The sequence below is a fragment of the Sturnus vulgaris genome, chromosome 21 (genome assembly GCF_052056855.1).
Source record: "Sturnus vulgaris isolate bStuVul1 chromosome 21, bStuVul1.hap1, whole genome shotgun sequence".
NCBI lineage: Eukaryota > Metazoa > Chordata > Aves > Passeriformes > Sturnidae > Sturnus > Sturnus vulgaris.
This window is the reverse complement of record NC_142263.1, coordinates 1,243,021-1,263,428: the sequence shown is the minus strand read 5'-3', so window position 1 is coordinate 1,263,428 and position 20,408 is coordinate 1,243,021. Positions and strand designations below refer to the sequence as shown.

Here is a 20,408-nt window from a genome sequence, read left to right as displayed (position 1 = left end):
TAATTACCTTCTCCTTGGAACTATTCATAGGAAAACCTATAAAGGGCCTGGCTTGTAAACACCACAATAAAGAGGCAGTACAATAAAACCTTGGCCAGGGTGGGGAAGGTGCTGCCTCTCCCTGGCCCCCAGCACCTCGTGTCCCACCAGGGAGGACAGAGGCTCCATCCAGCCCTGTGACTCTCATTGGCAGCGAGGGGTGACACAGGGCACACCCCTTTGTCCCCAGAGGGTTGGCAAAGGGTGATGCCCTGTTGGAATAACAGCAGCTCCCATCTGGTCCCTGGGGTGCATAAAAACAGAGATTTCTCCATCCAGAGAACAGCTTGACATTGGATGGGGCTGCTGGAGCACACTCAGCTCAGGTACACCCTGCTCCCACATCCCACAGCAGTCCAGCTGGTACAGGATGGAGGCAGCTCTAGAGATGTCAGCAACTTTGGGAAAGAAATCCAGGCCAAGTTGTGTTTTCAGGGGCTATGGGACAGATTTCTGCCCAAGGCAGTGGAGAAACACAGGCTTGGTTCAGGTACAGCTGCAGCAGCCAGAGAGGAAAGGAGCAAGTGAAGCTGAAGTGCAAATGTGTCACCTGAAGCAGAGACAGGCCAGGGCCCAGCAGGGATGCTCAGCTCTGCTCCATCCCAGGGTTTCCCAGCCTGACCACACACACACAGGGCTGGGACAGCAGGAGAAATCATCCCTGGCAGAGAACAGGCCCCATCCATCCCCTGAAAAAGGGCTCCAGTACTCCAGGAAGTTTTGGATACTCTCAGCATTTGAGGGCTGCTGAAACCAGTGGTGGAAGAACAAAGCAGATAAATTTTGTATCCCCCAGAGGTTTTACGACAGGCAGGGCTTGCCCTAAGCTCTGTTCAAACATCCAGCCCAGGGTTAGGACAGCAGGCACTTAACTCTGAGAGCCCCAGAGCCCTGCTCATTCCTGGAGGTGCTGATTTGTCCCCAGCAACATCAGAGAGCTCAGCACTCCCCTGGCTATCAGCAGAGTAAGCACAGAGCAAACACAGAGCAAGTTACACCAGCAGGAAGGAATGGAAGGGGACAGAGCCCAGAACCAGAAACTAATCCAGGTGCTGTTAGAACATCACTGCACCTCCCACAGAGGTGCTTGCAGTGCCAAAATTCCAGCCGTGGAGAATCTACTTTGAATTTTCTGGCTTCAGCAGCACAGTACCATCCACATAGAAACAAGAAATTTTGATTTTTTTGGAAGACAGGAAGGAGTGGAGGCTGCAGGCAGGCATAGGCCAGGTGTATGACACAGGAACACAGACAGGTAAAGGGTGTTTGCTCTAAGCTATTCTTCAAATATTGGCCTTTTGGGGTTTATTGCAGGAACACAAGAGTGACAACATTTGCAGTGCTCTGAAAAACAAAATTCTTCCAGCCCCCTGCTTTACAAACATGATTCTGGATCCTGCAGCAATAGGAATAAAATGCTTTGAGATAAGCTGAGGGAACAGGCAGCTTTATAAAACACACAGAGGAGGAAAAGGTGTTTGTTTTCCAAGTGGTGACAGCAAAGTGCACAAACCAGCCCCAGGGAGGGCAACGGCAGAGCTCAAACATAACAGTAAAAAATAATAATAATAATATAAAAAGGAAGTCCTAGAGGCATTATTAATAAAGTCTGAAATAAAATAATATCAGCAGCAGGAAACTCTTCCTCTGGATGTCCTGTGCAAGAGAACAGAGTTCAGTGCTCCCTGTGGAAGTTTTGGTCACTGAAATGGGCATTTCCTTCAAGCTTCTGTCAGCTCTGTGGCATTGCTGTGGTTTGTCAGGACATCCTCCAGGTACAGGGACACTCTCACCTTGGCCTTGCCCTGCAGCTCTCTCTCTATGCCACTGAGATGCTCGATGGCTCCCTGCACTCCTCTCTCCCTCTCCCCCAAGTCCGTGTGTGCTCCCGTTTCGTTCTCCTCCCCCGAGGACCTCAGGTACTGCAGCACCAAGGGTTTGATGGCCTCCCCGTGCTCCCTGAGGCTCCTCCCGATGAGGGGCAGGTCCGTGCTCCTGGCCAGCTGCAGCAGGTGCAGCAGAGCCCGGCAGATCTGGGTCCTGAGGCTGGAGCTGTACTTGAACTCCAGGAAGTCCTCGGTGTCCTCGCTCCTCTGCAGGGCCACCACCAGGGCACTCCAGATTTGGCAGAACTGCTCCGTGGAGCCGTAGCATTCCCTCTTGCTGGGGATGGACAGGGCCACGGCTGACTTGATTCGCACTTTGAAGTTCTTGCAGGATTTGACTACAGAGGAAAGGGCACTGAAAGCTTGCCTGGCCCAAGGAGCCTCTCCTGAAAAAAAAGAAACAAAAAAAAAAATCCCTTTTTTAATCAGCTAAAATATGTAAAACTATAAATGTCTCTTGAATATTTAATGGGCTGACATTTATTGAATTTGTTGTGGTTTAAATGAGGGAATCGGGGGTTACAAAATGAAATATTAGTTAAAAGAGTTAATATCCTGAAGTTTTACGAGAGGACATTTGGCATTTATTCACAGCTATAATCCCACCCTCACACTCTTTCCTTACATGACAGATCCAGCTGAACACAGCAGTTACACCTGCACTGCAAGGAGCTGAGTGCTCCACTGGGAAGAGCCCTGGGGAAAGCTGTGACAGCAGAACTCAGCTTCGTTGGCTTCCCCCTTTTTTTCTGCACCCCACTGGCAGCAGAGATGATGTGATCAGCCCCAGGCAGGGGAGCAGGCTCTCACCCAGAGGCAGGGCAGGGTTCTTGAAGACGTTCCCCAGGGCGTAGCAGGCGTTCCAGCGCACCTTCATGGTGGCCTCGCTGCCCACGGTGGCAATCAGGGCCTGCAGGGACTCCTCAATGGCCTCCCCGAACCTGGGGTTGGCCACGTGGCAGGGCTGCAGGAAATGGAGCACGTTCCCAAGGGCACGGACAGCGTTGCTCTTGACCTGCAACACAAAAAAAAAAACCTCTCCAGTTTTTGGGTTGTTGGTAGGTTTGATTTGCAGCCTGCTGTGAAATTGTCTCAGACAGCAAGGAGCACGGCTGGAATCACACTGTGCCTTCCTAAATGCCACCACAAAGATCATTCTCTGCAAATGGCCACAGACCAAACCAAAACCCCCTGCACTGTAGAAAAGCCCAGTCAAAAAAGCCCTGCAAGTCAAATTCCCTGCAATTCAAACACCACAGGAAACCTCTGAACACCAGGGGAGGATGTGAGCTGCAGCTCCCCTCAAACACTGGGGCAAAGAGACTTTAAAAAAAAAAAAAAAAAGGTGCCTTTTTCCTTTCCTTTTTAAAATGTAGGAGTTAACTACACCAACTCCACCCTCCCTCCCCTCAGCCTTACCTTGTCTCTATCCTTGGATGCTTCTGTTGCAGATCGCAGCAATTTCAGCAGCAGGAGATCAGAAAGTTCCTCCTGGAAGCTTTGTCCCATGGTTTCCCTGGCAGGAGAGGCACCCTGTGAACACCCAGCTCAGCTGCTCCATCCCCAAAGATGTGATACCATCCTTTATCAAGGCCCATGAACAAACAACCTTCACTCTTTAGAAGGCTGATATATAAGGCAGACCTTTCTACATGTGACCACTATGTTTATTAATTTAAAACCAAACTATCAATGCAAGAAAGCTGGTTAGCAATGGTTAAATCTGTAATAAAAAACAGAGGGCAAGGAATTGCTCAGGGGTAATTCTGTAATTCTGTAGCAGGAATATATGATAACTATTTTCCTGTTAAAAATGTAACAGTAGGTTGGGCTTCCCTCAGTGTCTGGCTTGAGGAAGGGTTAAATATTTATTAATTTTACTTCTGTGCTATGTTGAAAGTAAAGGAACCATGTAATTACGCCAAGCAACACACAAGAAATAGAAAAGTGAAAAGTTTTAAAGAGTCTCTCCTTAGAGTGACAGGACAAGGGGGAATGGCTTCAAACTGAGTAGGTTTAGAGCAGATATTAGATAAAAACCTGATCCATGTGAGGGTGCCCAGAAAAGCTGTGGCTGCCCCATTCCTGGAAGTGTCCAAGGCCAGGCTGGACAGGGCTTGGAGCAAGCTGGGCTCGTGGAAGGTGTTCCCAGATGGATACAGGAAGCTTAAAGAGTGTCACACACTGGCAGACACAGTGCTTAAAAAGAAAGATCCAAGCCAAAATTCAGCTTTTTCTGATGTTAAGTATCACAGAATCACTTTGGTTGGAAAAGCTCATCCAGAGCATTGAGTCCAAGTTGTGCCTTATCCCAACCTTGTCCCCAGCCCAGAGCACTGAGTGTCACATCCAGTCATTCCTTGGACTCCAAACCTCCCTGGGCAGCCCCTTCCAATGCCTGACCACTTTTTCCATAGGGAAATTCCTCCTCATGTCCAGCCTGGAGCCCTGGCAGACTTGTCCTCTTGCAGACCATGAGTGTGGTCTGTGTGACACCTGGGGACAGGGACAGGGGTGTCACCCAGGGCAGGGTGTGTCACCTACATGTTGATGATCAGGGTGTCTGTGAGGTTGCCCAGGGACCAGGCTGCCTTGGCACGGACGTTGGGAGACTTGTCATGGAGGGAATTCAGAATGGCATTTGCTGTGTCTGCCACAAACATCACATCCTGTCAAAGCAAAAACTGCTGCAAAGTTACAAAGTTCTCCAAACACAGGTGATTTCCTTAGTAATACACTCTGGTTTTTCCAGAAAAAATGAGAGAGAGACAGCTCTGTTCATTTACTTTTCTAGGTGATACCTTTTAATGAGCTTATGGTGCTCTCTGCAGCTTTGCCTGACCTTTAATTAACAGTCCAAGCCTGAATGCTGACCAAGTCCACCACTCTTGGGTAGCTGTTGCTGAAAAACTTCAACAGATTATTTAATTCCATCAGTGGTTTAGTTACTTTGGATTTTAACATAATTACATGGACTGCCAACCTTATACTCATCAAATCCCACTCTTAAAGTAATTGCTTCTCCAAACTCCCTGTTGAGCTGCCTGTCTAATCTTCTCTTCTGTGGCACATTACATGTGCCTGTGGTAAAGGATTTTCTTTCAAAATATTTTGGAATTAAACTCCAAAGTCAGCTACTGCATATTTTTTTATTAAAAAAATTCACTTAAAGGTTACATTGTAAAAACTAATCTTCCAGCTCAGCCAAGCTAAGATGATATTTGTAGAAAAAACAGCTTTTTTTTTTTTCTACAAATAAGCTTTTTTTCTTAGTTTTAAGCAAAACTGAAGGCTTCATATTAAAACCTCATTGCAATCACAAAATCCTTCATCCCAGCTCCCCCTCACCTCTTGCAGCTCCTCTGTGCCAACCTAACCACTCCAGCTTCCATCCCTGAGAGCCTGGGAAGATCCTGACCTCTCTCCTTTTCCTCTCATTTCTGCTGCACCTCCCTTAAAGCTGCATTGATTCTGCTCTCACACAAAAGGCAAGAGCAGGTCTGGAGCCAGTAAGGAAAACAATAAATGTGCTACAGTATTAGCAGATTTAAGTAAATAGAAGTATAAAAGTGAATTAATTTCAAACAAATCCATGTTCCACACGTTATGGTTCATTATAAAGTGGCTGAGAAGAAGGGAATGGGCTGGCTCTGACCTGCCTGAGGCACGGGAAGAGGATGTAGACTCCCAGGGCACGGGCAGCAGCAGCTTTCACCAGGGGATTCTCACTGTGGTTCAGGCCAAGCAGCAACGTGACACACAGGATCTGCTGGTCACCCTGCAAAGAGGAGCAGCAGTGGCAGCAGGGGAGCTGAGGAGAGCTCTGTCCCACAGGGGGACACAAATTCCCTAAAGGACCCTGTGTCTGAAGGAGCTCCCACTCAGAGCATGCTCAAGGATCAAGTGAGAAGTGTTTGAGGAGCCCAGCCAGGAAACAGAATGCACACAGCACACAGAATCTCACTGCTGTCAGGTAAGACCAGGAAGGAAATCAAAGCATTAACTCTCATCCAAAGCAGAAGGAATGGCCCATCAGAGCCAACACAAGAGAGGATGAGCTGCTCCTGCCTTCCTTCCCTCCCTGCCCCTCATTAGCCAGGCCAGGCAGGCAGGGGAGCTCAGCCTGGGCAGGTTGTCAGTTCACCAGCCCGTGACAAAAGGTCAGAGTGGGCACTGACTTGACCCTACTCGGCCACAGGGACAGGAGAGAGGATGGGATCAAAGTACAGGGGGATGAAGTACATGCTGTACTTGGAGAATTCCAGAGATACTGCTGGACCAGCAATTCCTGGGCAAATGAGATCTGGCAGAGCACTCCCCAGCAAGGGCACAGTGACACAGAAGGAACTGCACAATGCAGGGGAGATCCACTGCCAAGGCTTTCATGTTTAAAAGCATATTTCATGTTGCAAGGGGAAAAAACACACATGCAAATGGGTGCACAACATCAGGCCCTGGCTGTTGGCTCAGCTGGCTCTTCAAAGAATTAATCAGCAGAATAACAATCCCTCAGCCCTCCCTCATGCCATGAAATTCTTGTTCTCCATCTCCTGTGCATCATTGCCAAGGCTGGCTATTCATGGCAGGGCCAAACAGCTGCTGTGACCCACACTTTAATTGTTCTGACAGGCTAATTACTCCCCACATTGCCCTTCCCAGGTTTCAACAGTCACAATGTTCAGAATGAGGGGGGAAAAAATTTTGGGAAGGTTTCTTTACTTTCTCCCTGTAAGTTTTAAAAGGCTGTACACTACTGTAATCTGGTGGACAAGGACAAAGTGTCAAAAGGTAAAAGCAGCACATTTAAAGGTGTGTTCTCCTACCTGCAGGAGGCTGAAAGCCTCTGGTAAGATAGAGGACAGGGCATCACAGGCACTTGTCTGGAGAGTGGCGTGGGGGGAGTTCTGCAGAGTGCCAGGCAAAGGACCATTCAACATCATTGTCCAGAACGTCACAACCTGCAGGAGAAGCAGCCAGGTTTATCTTTTTAAATCAGCAATTAAGCCTAAGTTCTTGTCTTAAAGATCATCATCATACCTTGAAATTTAAACTGCATTAAATAGAGTTGTAATCCCACTCCTGAATCCACACAGCTGAGTGTTTTCATTTGCCTGACAATTTACATTCATAGCAAACAACAGGAACCTGATGCTACTGAACACATTTCCTGTCTTGTAGGCTCTAAATTTAGCATGAGCCAAAGAAATTTTTAAGCTTGTCTTCTGTTCACAGAAGGAAGACTTAAACAAGCCTGTATTACTCAGCTTCTGCAAACAGCCGAACAGCCAATGAATTTTTCTAAATTCACATATATTGTAGTTCTGGCAACTCTCTCTGGACTTGTGACCAGCCAGAAAATGTAGGCTGGCTCTTCAACAATGCAAATTCACCAAAATTCTAAAAGTTTTATGCAGCAGTAATGACAGACACAAAATCAGTGCTGCTCTTCCAGCTCTCTGAGCTACAGCAGGCTGCAAGAGTTGTGAAGAGGAGAGGATTTTAACATCATGTAAAAGAAATAAAACCCAACACGTGTCTACAGACAAGAACAACTGCCAGATTACTGCAGGAAGTCTCCAGAAACTGTCCATGCTGGCATCCATGAGGCTGCAGTCTGAGTCCTTCCTGCTTCCCTGCAATTATTTGTCTGTGCCAGTGACTTTGCAGATCCAGGGAAGAGCTCAGAGAGGTGCAATCTCACACTTACCACGCTGACAGGCACCCTCTGCTCAGGGGCAGTGGGGGAATCAGGTTTGTGCTGCTGCAGGACACCCGTGCCCAGCTCCTCCAGAAGCTACACAGAACAAAAAGCAAGGTTTTAATGAGGAATGATTCAAGGACCATTGAACTACAGAACCTTCACCTAGGACTGCATCTACTCACCCAGGGAACAAAAATAAAAGACTCAGTACTGGTTTGGACTGTTCTGTCCCTGCACTGAAATTAGAGGAAAAGCCTTTCCTACATAAAGTCTCCAGCTAGCACAGAATAACAAACTACTTCACAAAGAGGAAATCTTTGGGTCACAGAGTCCAGTCCTTGCACCAGCTGATGCTCAGCCAGGGAAGGACCAGTGTTGTATCCTTGCACTTCCCAAGCTTCCTGGTGACTCAGCAGAGCAATGAAATTCTGCTGAGACTTCAAGACTGGAAGCTGAAGATGCATTTCTCCAAGTGTCAGGGTACTGCATCACACAGATGCTCTGAATATTCATCACCACTCATCTGCATTTGCAAAGCACACAGACAGATAAAACTGACTTGTTAAACAACATGTGTCCTCCTGCTCTTACTTTGGCTCCATGAAGCTGGATGGATGGATCCATCTCTTCCATGCATCTGCAAGCCACTTCTCCAAGTTCTAGGAAATAGCTCTGAGCCATAGGGAAATAACCTTTCACAAGAAGAGCCAACACCTAAACACAGACAAAAGAAATTCCATTCAGCATTTCTTCCTTCTGTTTACCCAAAATACCCCAACTACACATTGAAATGATGTTAATGGGCAAATCAACCCTGGCACCATATACTGAACTCTGATGTAACAGATACACCTTGCAGCACAACTTCTGGAATAATAGAGCTGATTAAAAGCCTCCCTGTTCCATTATCTTGTTCAAAAAGGAGCCACAAAGGCACTATCAGGTAGCAAGACCATGAATTATTTACTGTAAGTGAGGGCTCCTGTAGCCAAAAAAACTAAGAGCAAGACATTCTGGACCTCCTGTAACATTGGTGCTGCCTTCTGTGAATCTGGATTTAACAAATATTCACTGGTCCAGAAAAACAGTGAGACTTCTTGAGATGCATATTACAAAATCTCACTCTTTGCTGTGGCTACATGAATTAAAACAAAGCCAAGCCTCAGCATCCACAGGTACTCCTTGAGTCACTCCATAGCTCCTTGCAGACTGTTCTCTGACTGCTGGGCTCTTTCCCACTGTTTCCCACCAGAATTTTAATTTGGATTCTGTATGGAGGAGTGGAAGACTCACAGTCTGCCAGCACACACCCCCAAATAATTCTGAAAAAAATACTGAAGATAAAAAATCACAGGCAGATGAACTTGCTGCAGCAGGTTTGCAGTCATGCTGTGGCCATGGAATCAAAACATTTCTCTTTGAGTCACAGCAGCAGCAAATGCCTCAGCCTGAACCTCCCTGAGAAAGCAGAGAGCAAAGGGAACCCAGAACCGAAGGAGGCAGCTGGATGTGGGCCAGGCTCCCCGTGCACCCCTCCCACCTGCAGGGCCTCCAGGCGCAGGGGACACGGCTCGTAGACACTGGACAAGGACGGGAAGGCGGGGTCGCTGTCGGAGCAGGAATCCTCCCTGGGCAGGACGATGATGGAGACGCACAGACGCAGCAGCCAGCAGGGCTCTGCAGGGCCACACCCTGCAGGATTGTCCAGAGGGCTTTCCCCTGCCCAGGGCAGTGCTTTCCTCCACTGCTCGCAGGAGCTGAAGCGCCCAGGGGTTGTGCTGCCGCTGCTGTTTAGCCCTGAGGAGCTGGGCTGCTGCAGAAGCAGCTGCACCTCTGGCAAAGGTGCCTGGACAGAAACTACTGCCCCCAATAATGTGAGGCTGGAAACTCGAACGTTAACATCTGCAAGAGGCAATGGGGGGAGAAGAAAAAGCAGAAAATGCTTCATTAGAACCTCACTGATGGCCCAGCATCCTCCATCAGCAGTTTTCAGACAAGGCAGATTATAACATATAAACCCCCACTGCTATTGAATTATGAATTTATGGAGCACAGAGGAGGAATATAACTGAGAGAGAATGCAAACCTTTGTGAGAGATGTAGGGCTTGATCTGGTTCCACACCCTGGTAAGCAGCCCAGGTTTCAATCGGCTGTAGGGTGCATTGGAAACCAGGTTTGCAAGGCACTGAAACACAGAGAAAGGTGCTGGTTACAATGTCAGCCTGGCCTCCAACAGGTTTGTTTTTACATTTGTAATTTAGGTCACTCAGGCAGCTCATTATCTGAGGGCACCTGAAAAAATAACCACCCCAATTATCTGCTGTGTGAACACTGGATACAAACTTAGCTCCTAAGAACAAGGATTTAACTATTGTGATGTGGCATAAAGACCAAGGAATTTTGATAGTCTATGAAAGGACTTGTCAATTTGGATTCCAGTTTAAAAGTCAATGTGAGTCTACAGAATCATTTTATAGGTTCATTGAGCTCCAAAATGACCGAAAAATGCTGAAAAAAAAGAGAATTGTGCTGAAAAAAAATCTCAAGGCTCTGGATGGAACTCTGAGGAACCTGGTCTAGTGGGAGGTGTCCTTGTCCACAGCAGAGGATTGAAATAAGGTGATCTTTCAGGTGCCTTCCAATCCAAACCATTCTGTGATTCCATGATTCTTTAGGATGGCTCACTCAATGAAATCTTGTGAGATGACAAAGGTCTGTTTTCTCACCACCCCCTCACTCCTCAACAGCAATTCTGTGCAATCTTTCTGCAGGTCTCAATGCAGAGAGCAGTGTCAGCCCCTGGGAGCACATTTGCAGTGCAGGTACCTTGACAATCTGTGTCAGTGTCTGGGAGGAGGACTCTGCCACCAGGGCCAGCAGCAGGCAGCGGTGCAGCTCCCGGATGCTGGAAGCAATGGTGACAGAGAAGGGAGTAAAAGCTCTCTTGTGGTCATTGGCATCTTCAGCCACGGAGAGGAATTGCTTAGAACCTTCCAGGAAGGCTGAGAGGACTTGAAGAGCACAGGCACGTGTCTGAAATGATAAAATATTTGTGATACCTTTTAATACCTCATTTGAGAAAGTGGACAATTTTAAAATGTATGAAATCTTCTCTAGAAAGTGAAAATTCAACTCCAACTATCCTTTTTCATAACTTTAAGCAATACAGAACCAATCCTTTGTTTCCTTAGCCAATGCTTCCTATTTCTTGGTCAGCAGCCAAATACTTACTGAAGGCCAGGAAAGACAACTCCTAAGATTAATAGGGAAAACAGAAAAATTTTTGTATTCAGAAGTGCCTCACCTTTGGAGAAGGGTCCTTTAGAGCAATAGTCATCAGGGACACAGACTGGGGGCTGCCAATACCAGGGGCATCAGGAACAAATGCTGACCAGTAGCCATAAAGAACTCTCTTTTCTATTGACTTTATAGTGGAGAGAAAACAGGCCAGAGCCCCTTGGCGAACATTGGCTTGGTAAGACCTTAAACACAAACAAAAAGATTAATGAAAACAGCAGGGACAAGGGATGGACTCCACCTCTTTCATGTGTATTAGTGGCTGGCTGTGAGAGGAAATCTTTTAGACCAAGAACAGGAAAAGGAAGAACCAATTTACTTCTAAACCAACACAAATTACTGCCTTCCAATTTCCTTGTATCATCTCATAAATCAAAAGGGAAAGTAATTTCCTCAGCAGTTTTGATTAAGAACAAAAGATGGCGTGGAAGTGTTTTATGCACCCCGTGTTTCTATGTTTGTGTGCACAACAATCACCTCACTTTGCTCTGTATTCCACCTTCAGTGTCAGAATATTCTGACTCGCTGCTGCTGATGCGTTTCCAGCCCGTGGGATGTGAGGACAGGGGATCCTTCCCAGCACACACATCCGACACACGGGGCCGAGGATCCGGGCAAGGGCTGCTCTGCACATCTCCCAAGTGCAATTTCAGCATGGCTGCTCCCAGCACTGACTCATTTCCTGCATCCCCTGAATCTTCTCTTCCTTCTTCCCCAAATTCTCCCTTCTTTTGTTTCCCTTTGCACTTTTTTCTTCGGGTCTAAGAAAAAAAAATTATTTTTCTTTGTCAATGCTTAACAAATACATACATGCAGTTACATGTCTCAGCAATAGTCTACACATAGAAAAAGGCACTCTTTAGTATCTGAGTTCTTAAATTCTGCTTATTAGCAGTAACAGCCACCAATTTTCAGTAACACCTAAGTAAACAGTTTATAACTGAATAGCCTCAAAAACTAAGCTGTAGCTTCTTCATTAGTAAAGCAAAATATATCCAAGGAAACTTTTAGCTAAAAATCTTATTTCACACAAAAGTGATTAAAAAACAACACTAAATATTTCTGTAGGGAACACGAACTATCCTTTCTTTCCAGCACCTAAAAAGAAACAAGTCAACATGACTAGATAACTTTATTTTCTCTAATGTCTTTCAGATAATCAGTAATCCAAAGTATTTACAGGTTTAAAAAATAACCTGCAGAAGGATTAAGCAGAACAGATGGGGCAAGAAATCAGTCTTAAATGAACTTGACTTCCCCAAGAAAGAGTCAAACAATTGTGCAAGTGTTAGGAAAGAAAACGTGACTTATAAAATCAAAAGCTTTGGCAAGTTTGCACGCATCAATCCCGTGCCTAGAGGCCAAGAATTCCAGGCTATGGATGAATAATTGTAGCACAGAGCTTAGCTGAGGAAAGCCAAGCCCTGCAGAGCGATTTGTTCGTGTCACCTGAGTTCCCAAAGCAATTTTACTCAGAGCAGAATTTATAATCATCACCTTTGAAGCAAAGAATTAAATGTACCACAACCACAACAAACAGCCTGGAGAATCAGGAGCAGCCCAACTTACCCCTGTCTGCTTAGAGGTGGCTGGTTCAGACTGCTCCTGCTTGACAGGTGACCTCTTATCATACTGAGGTAAAGGAGCAGGGTACAGGGCTGTGGGCACCTCTATGCTCAGTCCTGGCAGCCCATGGAACATGCATTTCTGCAACAGGAACACAAATGTTACAGTCCTGTACTGTTGCTCACTTGGGTGAATTCACCCATTTTCAGCTGTGCTCCTTCCCCCAAAAAACCCCAAGGCTCCCATCCTCCTCTCACATTCTGGAGTGGGAAGTGCAGTGAAGATGCTGTGAGAGAAACTCAAGATATTTTTCTTTAATATCTCACATTCCATTTGCCCCCTCTCAGGCTTCTCTACTCCCTCTTGCTCATCTTCTACAGTTTCCCACTTAACAGCACCTGGAACCTCCAGGTGGATTTAAGGATTTACCTTTAACACTGCCAGAAGAGCTCCAATTTGGTCAGTTTGCATCAGTTTCATCTTCCCACCGTTGAGAAGTGACTGGACACCTTTCAGTGCACTTTGCAGTAACTGAAAACAAAAAATTACTTACTTTTCCTTCTCAAAATGCTGCAGGTTCACATCTTTCAAGTAACTTTCTAGGCAATGACAGTTCTGCTCAACTGGGACAGTAATATGATAAATTATAAACTATTAAAGCAAAATCTTAATTCCACATATTCCAGCAGCACAATCTCCTAATTAGAGTATTTTAGACAATTAGACTCACACTCACCATGCAAAAAGTGATGTCATCCACATCAGAGGTTTTTGAAGACTGCAGAACACTTAGGAAAGTTTGAAAACAGACACTTCTGTAGGACTCATCCAGGTATGGCTGTCCAGGGACACTAAAATTAGAGCAGGAGGAGACATGAGGTTGCTTTACAGTCTGTGCACAGGTTCATAAAGTTACACAAAGTCCCACCCAAGCCCTCTGTTAGCCCAGCTGGATGGATGGCTGATTGAAAGGGGCCGGCTCTACCAAAGAGAGGACAAAAGGAAACCTTCTGCATGAAGAACCAAACAGAACAACAGCTTTTTATTCCTTCCCTAAACTACTCCCTGCAACATTATTTCTGCAAGACTGAGAGTTTATGGTTTTATGCACAGATACCCTGGAACACTAAAGCTCTGCATTTCAAATTCATACACCTACACCTGGCTGGCCCTGTGCTGGCACATGTACACTTTCTAACCCCCCTGGAAAGGTTTGTACACACCTGAGACACAGGTTTGCCATGCTGCGCACAGCTGCTCTCCTGAGCTCCACATCTGGCTGCCCAGGGTCACTGAACTGCAGCAGGAGCCCAGCCTTGCCCAGCAGCTCTGGGAGATACTGAAAACAAACCACCAAAAGTCATTAGGGGTCAGTGCTCCTCCCTCAGCCTCCTGGGTCCTGTGTTTGGGGGGTAAACATCAGAGGAGGTGGCTGGACATCAGGTGACACCAAAATTGCTCCTCAGATGGGCAGAGGAGAGAAAATATAAAGGTTCAGGAGTTGAGACAAGGACAAGGAGAGGTCACTCACTGATAAACATCATGGGCAAAGCAAATGTGACTTAGTGAAATTAGTTGAATTTATTACTAACCAAAAACCAAAGCATGATACGAGAAGTAAAACAAACCCTAAAAATTCTCAGCTGCAATTTCAGATTCCAGAAACTTCAGATTTATTTAAAACAGCATGAAAATCTTAATTCCTTAAGTCCTCTCATTTTGTATCAAGAAAGGACAGAGTTAAGCACAGCTCAGCTGAGTCCCAGTTTAGGCTCTCTTCCCAGACATGAAGCTAAGCTAGGAACAACTGCAGCACCAAACTGCTGTCACTACACGGGCTACAAGCCCACACAAGCTGGCAGCTCCCAAACTGTGAGCATCACCACTCCATGCTCAGCCCAACAGCAGAGACTGCTTTGCAAGCTGCCACGAGCTGGTGACAGCAGGAGGATTCAGCATTTCAAACACTGTCAGCTGCAGCAACAAGGAGCTTCACACAGGATTTGACACCTGAGAGCCTCTGCTTTGAAATGGCACGGAGCTGGAGCCCTGATCTGGTTACAGGATGCATTTCAGCATCCTCTATGCAGCTTGGGGAGTTCTGTGCAATTTGAAGCTCCCTGTGGTCTTCCTGATTGAGGCACAGGATGGTTGGTCTGCAGGCTAAGCCTGTGCCCTTATTTAATGGTGATCTCTACAGCTGCAGCCTGCAGGTACAGAGTATTCCACGTGAGAATAATAATTATTAATAAATACAACTGAAATTCAACTTCCCCATAAATATCAGCTATTATTTAAACGGGATCTAATCTTAGCATGAAAGGTAATGCAATTTGAGAACTTTCTTATTTTTTCTCTCAGGAAAAAAAATAAAGTAGAAACAGCGTGGTGCAAATATTTTTGTTGTTACTTTCTCTGTTTGTAAACTCACCTTCTGACATTTAGGCCCATTATTGTAAACAAGAGCTGCTAAGGCTTGCAGAATTTCAACATGTGTCCAGGAGCTGCACTGCCTCAGAGCAGAGATGCAATAGGAGAGAAGGAAATTCAAATTCTGCTCATCAACCATCACCTGTTGCAACAGAAAAGGTCAAAATAAACATCATCTCGTACAGCTGCAGTCAATAAACTCAGAGAAACTGGTCACAGATTCAGGTGATCTGGCTGTTAAAAATCACACACCAGAAGAGAACACACCTGACAAGAAACGAATAAATCTGTACAAGTGGCCTAAAACCAAGACTATTTCCCATGGTGAATCACTTCTGAATGATAGCTGGTTTTATGAGGAATCATGCTAGAACCAGATCAGAGATACCCAAAAATAAATAACACAGTGAAAATCCAGGAAACTCTGCCTGAAGATTGGCTCCACAGCCCTGGGAAAAGGCAGAGTTACACTGGCTTATTGAGGGACAGGAGGGACATGGCAAAACTCTTCCTACCTGATACCTGTTGAGTAAGTGATGGATAAGCTGACACACTTTGCTGACGAGATGTTCCTGATCAAGGGGAACCAACTGACAGCCTTGGACAAGCACAGCACAAACATCCTGGAAGAGAAAGCCACAGTTTATTATTTAGGGACTACAGAGACAATAATAATGGCTGAAGAAAAATACCATGTTAGATCACGGAACAAAAAGCACTGTCCAAAAATAAATTAGTTCCAAAGTGCAAAATAAGCCTGCTTTGGAAATAAAATGAAGACAAACCAGTTAATAATGGAGTACTGTATGTTGCCAATCGAGCAGCATCCATGCTGCTCATCTAGAGTGCTCAGCTTTGAATGGCTTGCTTTAAGGCTTAAAAATTCCCTGTTTTTCCAACATCAAACTATGAAAATTGCCGAGGCCCACAGTCCCACCTATCGGTGTCACCCACCACATCTGCACAGGGCAGCAGAGCCCAGAGTCACCAAGGAGCCGGAGAAGGGCCCGGGTGTGGGCAGAGAAATGTGGAAGGTGTGGGCAGAACGAGGGGTGGAACCCTCGGGGCTCCTGCGGGGACAAACGGGGGTGGCACAGGGGGACAAACCCCCGACATGTGCGCTCCGGGACGGGCACACCCGCGGCCGAGCACGCCTCCTCCTCATCTTCATATGGACACATCCCGGGTGCCCCCCTCACCCCCGTGCCGGTGCCCCATCCCCGCGGTACCTGCGGGCCGGGCGCGGCCGCGGGTTCGGGCCCGCAGCTCTCCGAGATGAGTTGATCGAAGAGCAGGTGCAGCTCCGTTCGGCGGCCGCTATCGGACCTGGCCTGTAGAGCACCGAGCCGCGCCAGGCAGCGCCGCAGCGACCCGGCCGGCCCCGGCTCCACCGGCTCTCCCGGCCCCGCCGCCGCCGCCGCCATGGCCCGCGCTCCGCCCCGCCCCGCCGCCATGGCAACCGCAGCCCTTCCGGGTTGGCTACGGTGGCCGGGCGGGCCGGGCTGAGCGCTGAGGGCAGGGCCGGGCAAGGCCCGCGGGGCCCGCGGCAGGTGGCGGTGCCCGCCCGCCTGTGGGAGGTTGGGACAGCAGCGAGTGTCCAACGGTAGTCACCCAGGGTGGGAATGCTCCTGGAGAGCGACCCGGCGCTGCAAAGGTGTCACTGAGCCTTGTCCCCAAGTGCCACATCCACGTGGCTTTTAAATCCCCCCCAGGGCTGCACAAGCTGTTCCATGAAGAAGTTTTCCCGGTGTCCAGTCTGAAGATGTCCCAGTGTGGAGGATGAGGTGGCTGTAACCCAAAGCCAGGGTTGCTGTGCAGTAACAGGCTGCTCCTGTGCCATGCCCCTGTCCCAGCTCTGGCCAGACACATCACACGGCACTGGGAACACTGGGAGCAGCGGTTGTGAACAGGAACCTGCTCCCCTTGAGGTCATTGATGCAGATGGGTTCTGCAGCTCACCAGCATTAACATCTCACTGATGGGAACATCAAATTGAACGGGGTCCGGGGAGAGCAGCCTGGAGAGCCCTGGTTGATGGGGACACTCAGTGGAGCAGGACTCAGCCAAGTGCTCCTGCCTTGCTGCACATGGACTGCTGCCAACACCTGGCATCACCTGGGAAGGAACAGCAGGGCTCCAGGACCAGGACACGGTGCCTTTTCCTTCCACGTCACATCCAGGCAAAGCCTTACCTCTGCTTCACCCTCCTTGTCACACTGACCACCTTGAGGAAGAAAAGTACGTTCTGTGCCACCAGTGCTGTGGCCTTGGTGTCCTTCTGTGCCCTGGGCTGGCTGGTTCTGGGTAATTGCTCTGCTTCTTCCCTTTATCGTTCCATTTATCCTGTGCTGTTTGTTCCTCAAAAATCCCTAAAGGCCTCTGAGGCAGGCACAGGAAAACATAGCACAGAGACAGCCCCAGGCATGTTGTTATTGTGCAGGGATGATCTCCATAGAATGACAGAATATCCTGAGTTGGATGGATCATCAGAGTCCTGAGAGATTTCAGAGAGCTCTGTGCAAGCCCAGCCCGGACATTGCTCCAGGGAGAGCAGCTGCCTGAGATCCTGTGAGTGCTCTGGGAGGCAGTGTGAGAAAGTGATGTGGCCACCTTCACTATTGATTTGAGATTTCAAACCTAGGAATGTCAGTGTTGCCTCCCCAGCTTCTCTACTCTGCATAAATTCCTACCAAAACCACACTCAGGTACCTTTTTCAGTTTTGTTTCATCACCATTTTGTGATTTATAATTTTTAAAACTTCTTAATATATATTTAAAGCTCTTTCTTCTTTTCCTCTTTTTTTTTTTTCTTTAATGGTGCTGAAATGTGCATTCTGACAGCAGCCCCTGCTTTATGAGGCCCCAGTAAATCCAAGACTGACAGTGTGCCATGGGTTGTAAAGCAAGAAAACCAGCTGAGAGCAGGGTAAGGACATTGTGGATTTGGGGAGTAACTCCACTGAAGCCAGTGATGTTACACCAAGGCACATTTTGCCAGTGCTTGGCAATATTCCGGGTTTACTCACCCCTCCAAATCCCCCAGCTGAAGCATTCAGCAGTGGCCAGGAGGGAAAATAGCACAAGTCCTCCACTGTTAAACGTGCACTGCTACTATCATGCAAATCCATCTGGTTCAGCAGCTCTAAGCAGACTTCAAAGGACAGAGAAGTCATTAGAATCGCAGTTCAAAGAAAAAAGTGAGCAGCTGGTCTAGGCCATCTGGTAGGGGACTTAAAATGGTCTCTTTCTTCTCCAGTCAGTCTATGAAATTTTCATTAATTGTAGGAACATCTTCCAACATTAACCAACATCATATTGTTAAAAATGTAAGTCTTAATAAATCATCAAAACTGATGTCTTAGGGAAGCAAGGAAGCTGCAGTCTGCTGGGGTCTTCCCTCCACAGTAAGACACCAGGCTGTAATTACAATTTGAAGTTGGTGTTTTCAAAGCAAATTAGTGGGAATTAAATTCCTCAGCTCCTTTGAAGGCCTCAGGGAAGAATGTGGACAGGGTGGTTCCCTAGGCTGCAGAGGAATCTCCTTTTCTATTGATTTCAGGAGCCACTTCCGGCTTAAAAATGTGGAGAAAGTGTCTTCCCTGAGCTGCATGCCTGGGCTGGATCCCAGTAGCTGGGATGGGGATGGGGGCCCACCCTGGGACACCTGAGCCCCAGAAGGACCAGGGGAAGCTTAAACAACCCCCCAGCTCCCTGCAGCCCCAGCACACACCCTATCCAAGAGGAATTCCAGCTCTGATGGGGTAACCACAGCTCAGCAGAATCCCTGCATTAGCTGCTCTGATCTCAGGGTCCCCTGGAGCTCCTGGAGATTGATATTCCTGTTAAATATATGGATGACTTCCTTGGAATTCAGGCAGGTGGTTTGAAAATGCAGGGATAGTGACAGCTGCCACGGGGAAGCCAAACTGAAGAGGAGCCACAGGAGAGCTCCAGGATGTGGCAGGGTCCTGCTGAGCCTGAAAACACGGTGACCTGGAGCTGCTGCAGCCCCCCCTGGCATCTTCCTTGCCTCTCTCCCTCACCAGCTGTGTCCTTTTTCCAAAAGCCAAACTGGAGAGTTCACTCTGGGAACACGACTGGTCCAAATCTCAGCAGGGCAAATTCAAGGGTTTCAAGCCCAGGCTTTCTAAGATGCCTGTTCCCCTTAATTCTGCCTTTGCTCCTCTTTTCTGTGACTGCCCAAATTTTTCACTGACTTTTCACTTCCTACCAGCAGCATTTCAAAGCAGATGGGAAACACTTGAATGTAGAAAAATCCCAATCCTCTGAGGTATCCCAGGGAGCCCCAGGGGTACCCACAAAGGTGCACATGCAGGTAGCCCATCCCTGGCAAGGGGATTCACCCAGTGCCTCTGCCTGCACCAGCTCCACATTTCCCACTCTCCAAAGGTATGTGTAAATTCAGCCCCTGGTGCTTAGCTGGGTGTCTCCCACTGCCTTCCTGGCTGTTTTCCCAAGCTTTGGGCCAGCTGACAGGACAAACAGCACTGGCTCCAGCCTTGTTTGCCACTGAACAACAGACACAAATACTTGAAATACTTTCCTAATCTCATTTTCTCATGCAAACAACTGCTGGGATGTCAGGGATGTTAATCCAAGGCAGCAGCAGAGATGGAACACAAAGTTTGGTGAGGGAAGAACCCAGCCAGGGAACATTCACAGCCCCTCAAGCCTCCCCACATGGCCCCATCAGAGAAAGGTGCCCTGTGCTCACACCCACCCCAACCTGGCCCCCACACCTGGGTGCAGGTGCCCTGCTGACTTGGCCAGTGAGGATAATTCCCTCCTGCAATGAGGGCCACTGAAATTCCTTACAGATGGAAACATCCATGGCCTGGGGTCACCAGCCCTCCTGGGAAAGTGGCTAAGGATTGCAAAGCAGTTTTTTCCTGGAAAGACTGCTGGGTTTACTTGACTGTGTGCTGGGATTGCAGTTGCTTCTGGTGAGATTTTTGGAAGCCCTGCAACTGCCTTCCCCTTGCACTTCTCTGCTGGGCTTATCTCCCCAGAGCTGGCAGAGGCCAAGACGTTTCCATGTGTGCCTTCCCCAGGAGATGTTGGGGACCTGGGGGACACCGTTGAAGCCTGGCTGGTGGCAGCACAGCCTCCAAACACCTCCCCCTCTGTACAAAATAGCACAGACCTGCTTTTTTCGTTTACACCCAAATCTGTTCTCATCCGTTGTGTGTTTACAGAAGAAAGGCATTCAATTAACACAGAAAAACGATTTGCCCAGCCTGTGAGGGGGACGGGAGCAGGGGCTGCCATTGTTACTGGGGGTCTGGATCCCCAGGAAGCTCCGTGAGCCCTTGGGAAGCAGCTGCCAGCAGAGCAGGGACCACAGGACCCAGAGCTGCAGAGACCTGCTGGGAGCTGGAGCACACTCTGCTAGCACCCTGCCAGGGATGCACACCAAACATGAGCTAATCTGGACAAAAATAGGAGTGAAATCATAATTCAGATGCAT

At 47.8% G+C, this 20,408-nt stretch overlaps 1 protein-coding gene across 1 annotated transcript; it reads right to left on the bottom strand.

Annotated features, from left to right (window-relative positions):
• Positions 1–1,304: 1,304 nt before the first annotated feature.
• HEATR6 (HEAT repeat containing 6) lies at positions 1,305–16,351 on the bottom strand. The gene is made up of 20 exons (XM_014881217.2): positions 16,150–16,351; positions 15,436–15,543; positions 14,922–15,062; positions 13,714–13,829; positions 13,227–13,341; positions 12,920–13,021; positions 12,494–12,631; positions 11,402–11,685; positions 10,932–11,109; positions 10,454–10,660; positions 9,713–9,812; positions 9,167–9,528; positions 8,218–8,340; positions 7,633–7,719; positions 6,749–6,883; positions 5,581–5,703; positions 4,470–4,594; positions 3,345–3,441; positions 2,736–2,940; positions 1,305–2,311 (listed from the first exon to the last, which is right to left on the bottom strand). Exons 1-20 carry the CDS (start codon positions 16,342–16,344, stop codon positions 1,761–1,763), a joined length of 3,492 nt encoding a protein of 1,163 aa, XP_014736703.2. The 5' UTR covers positions 16,345–16,351; the 3' UTR covers positions 1,305–1,760.
• Between the last annotated feature and the right edge of the window lie 4,057 nt (positions 16,352–20,408).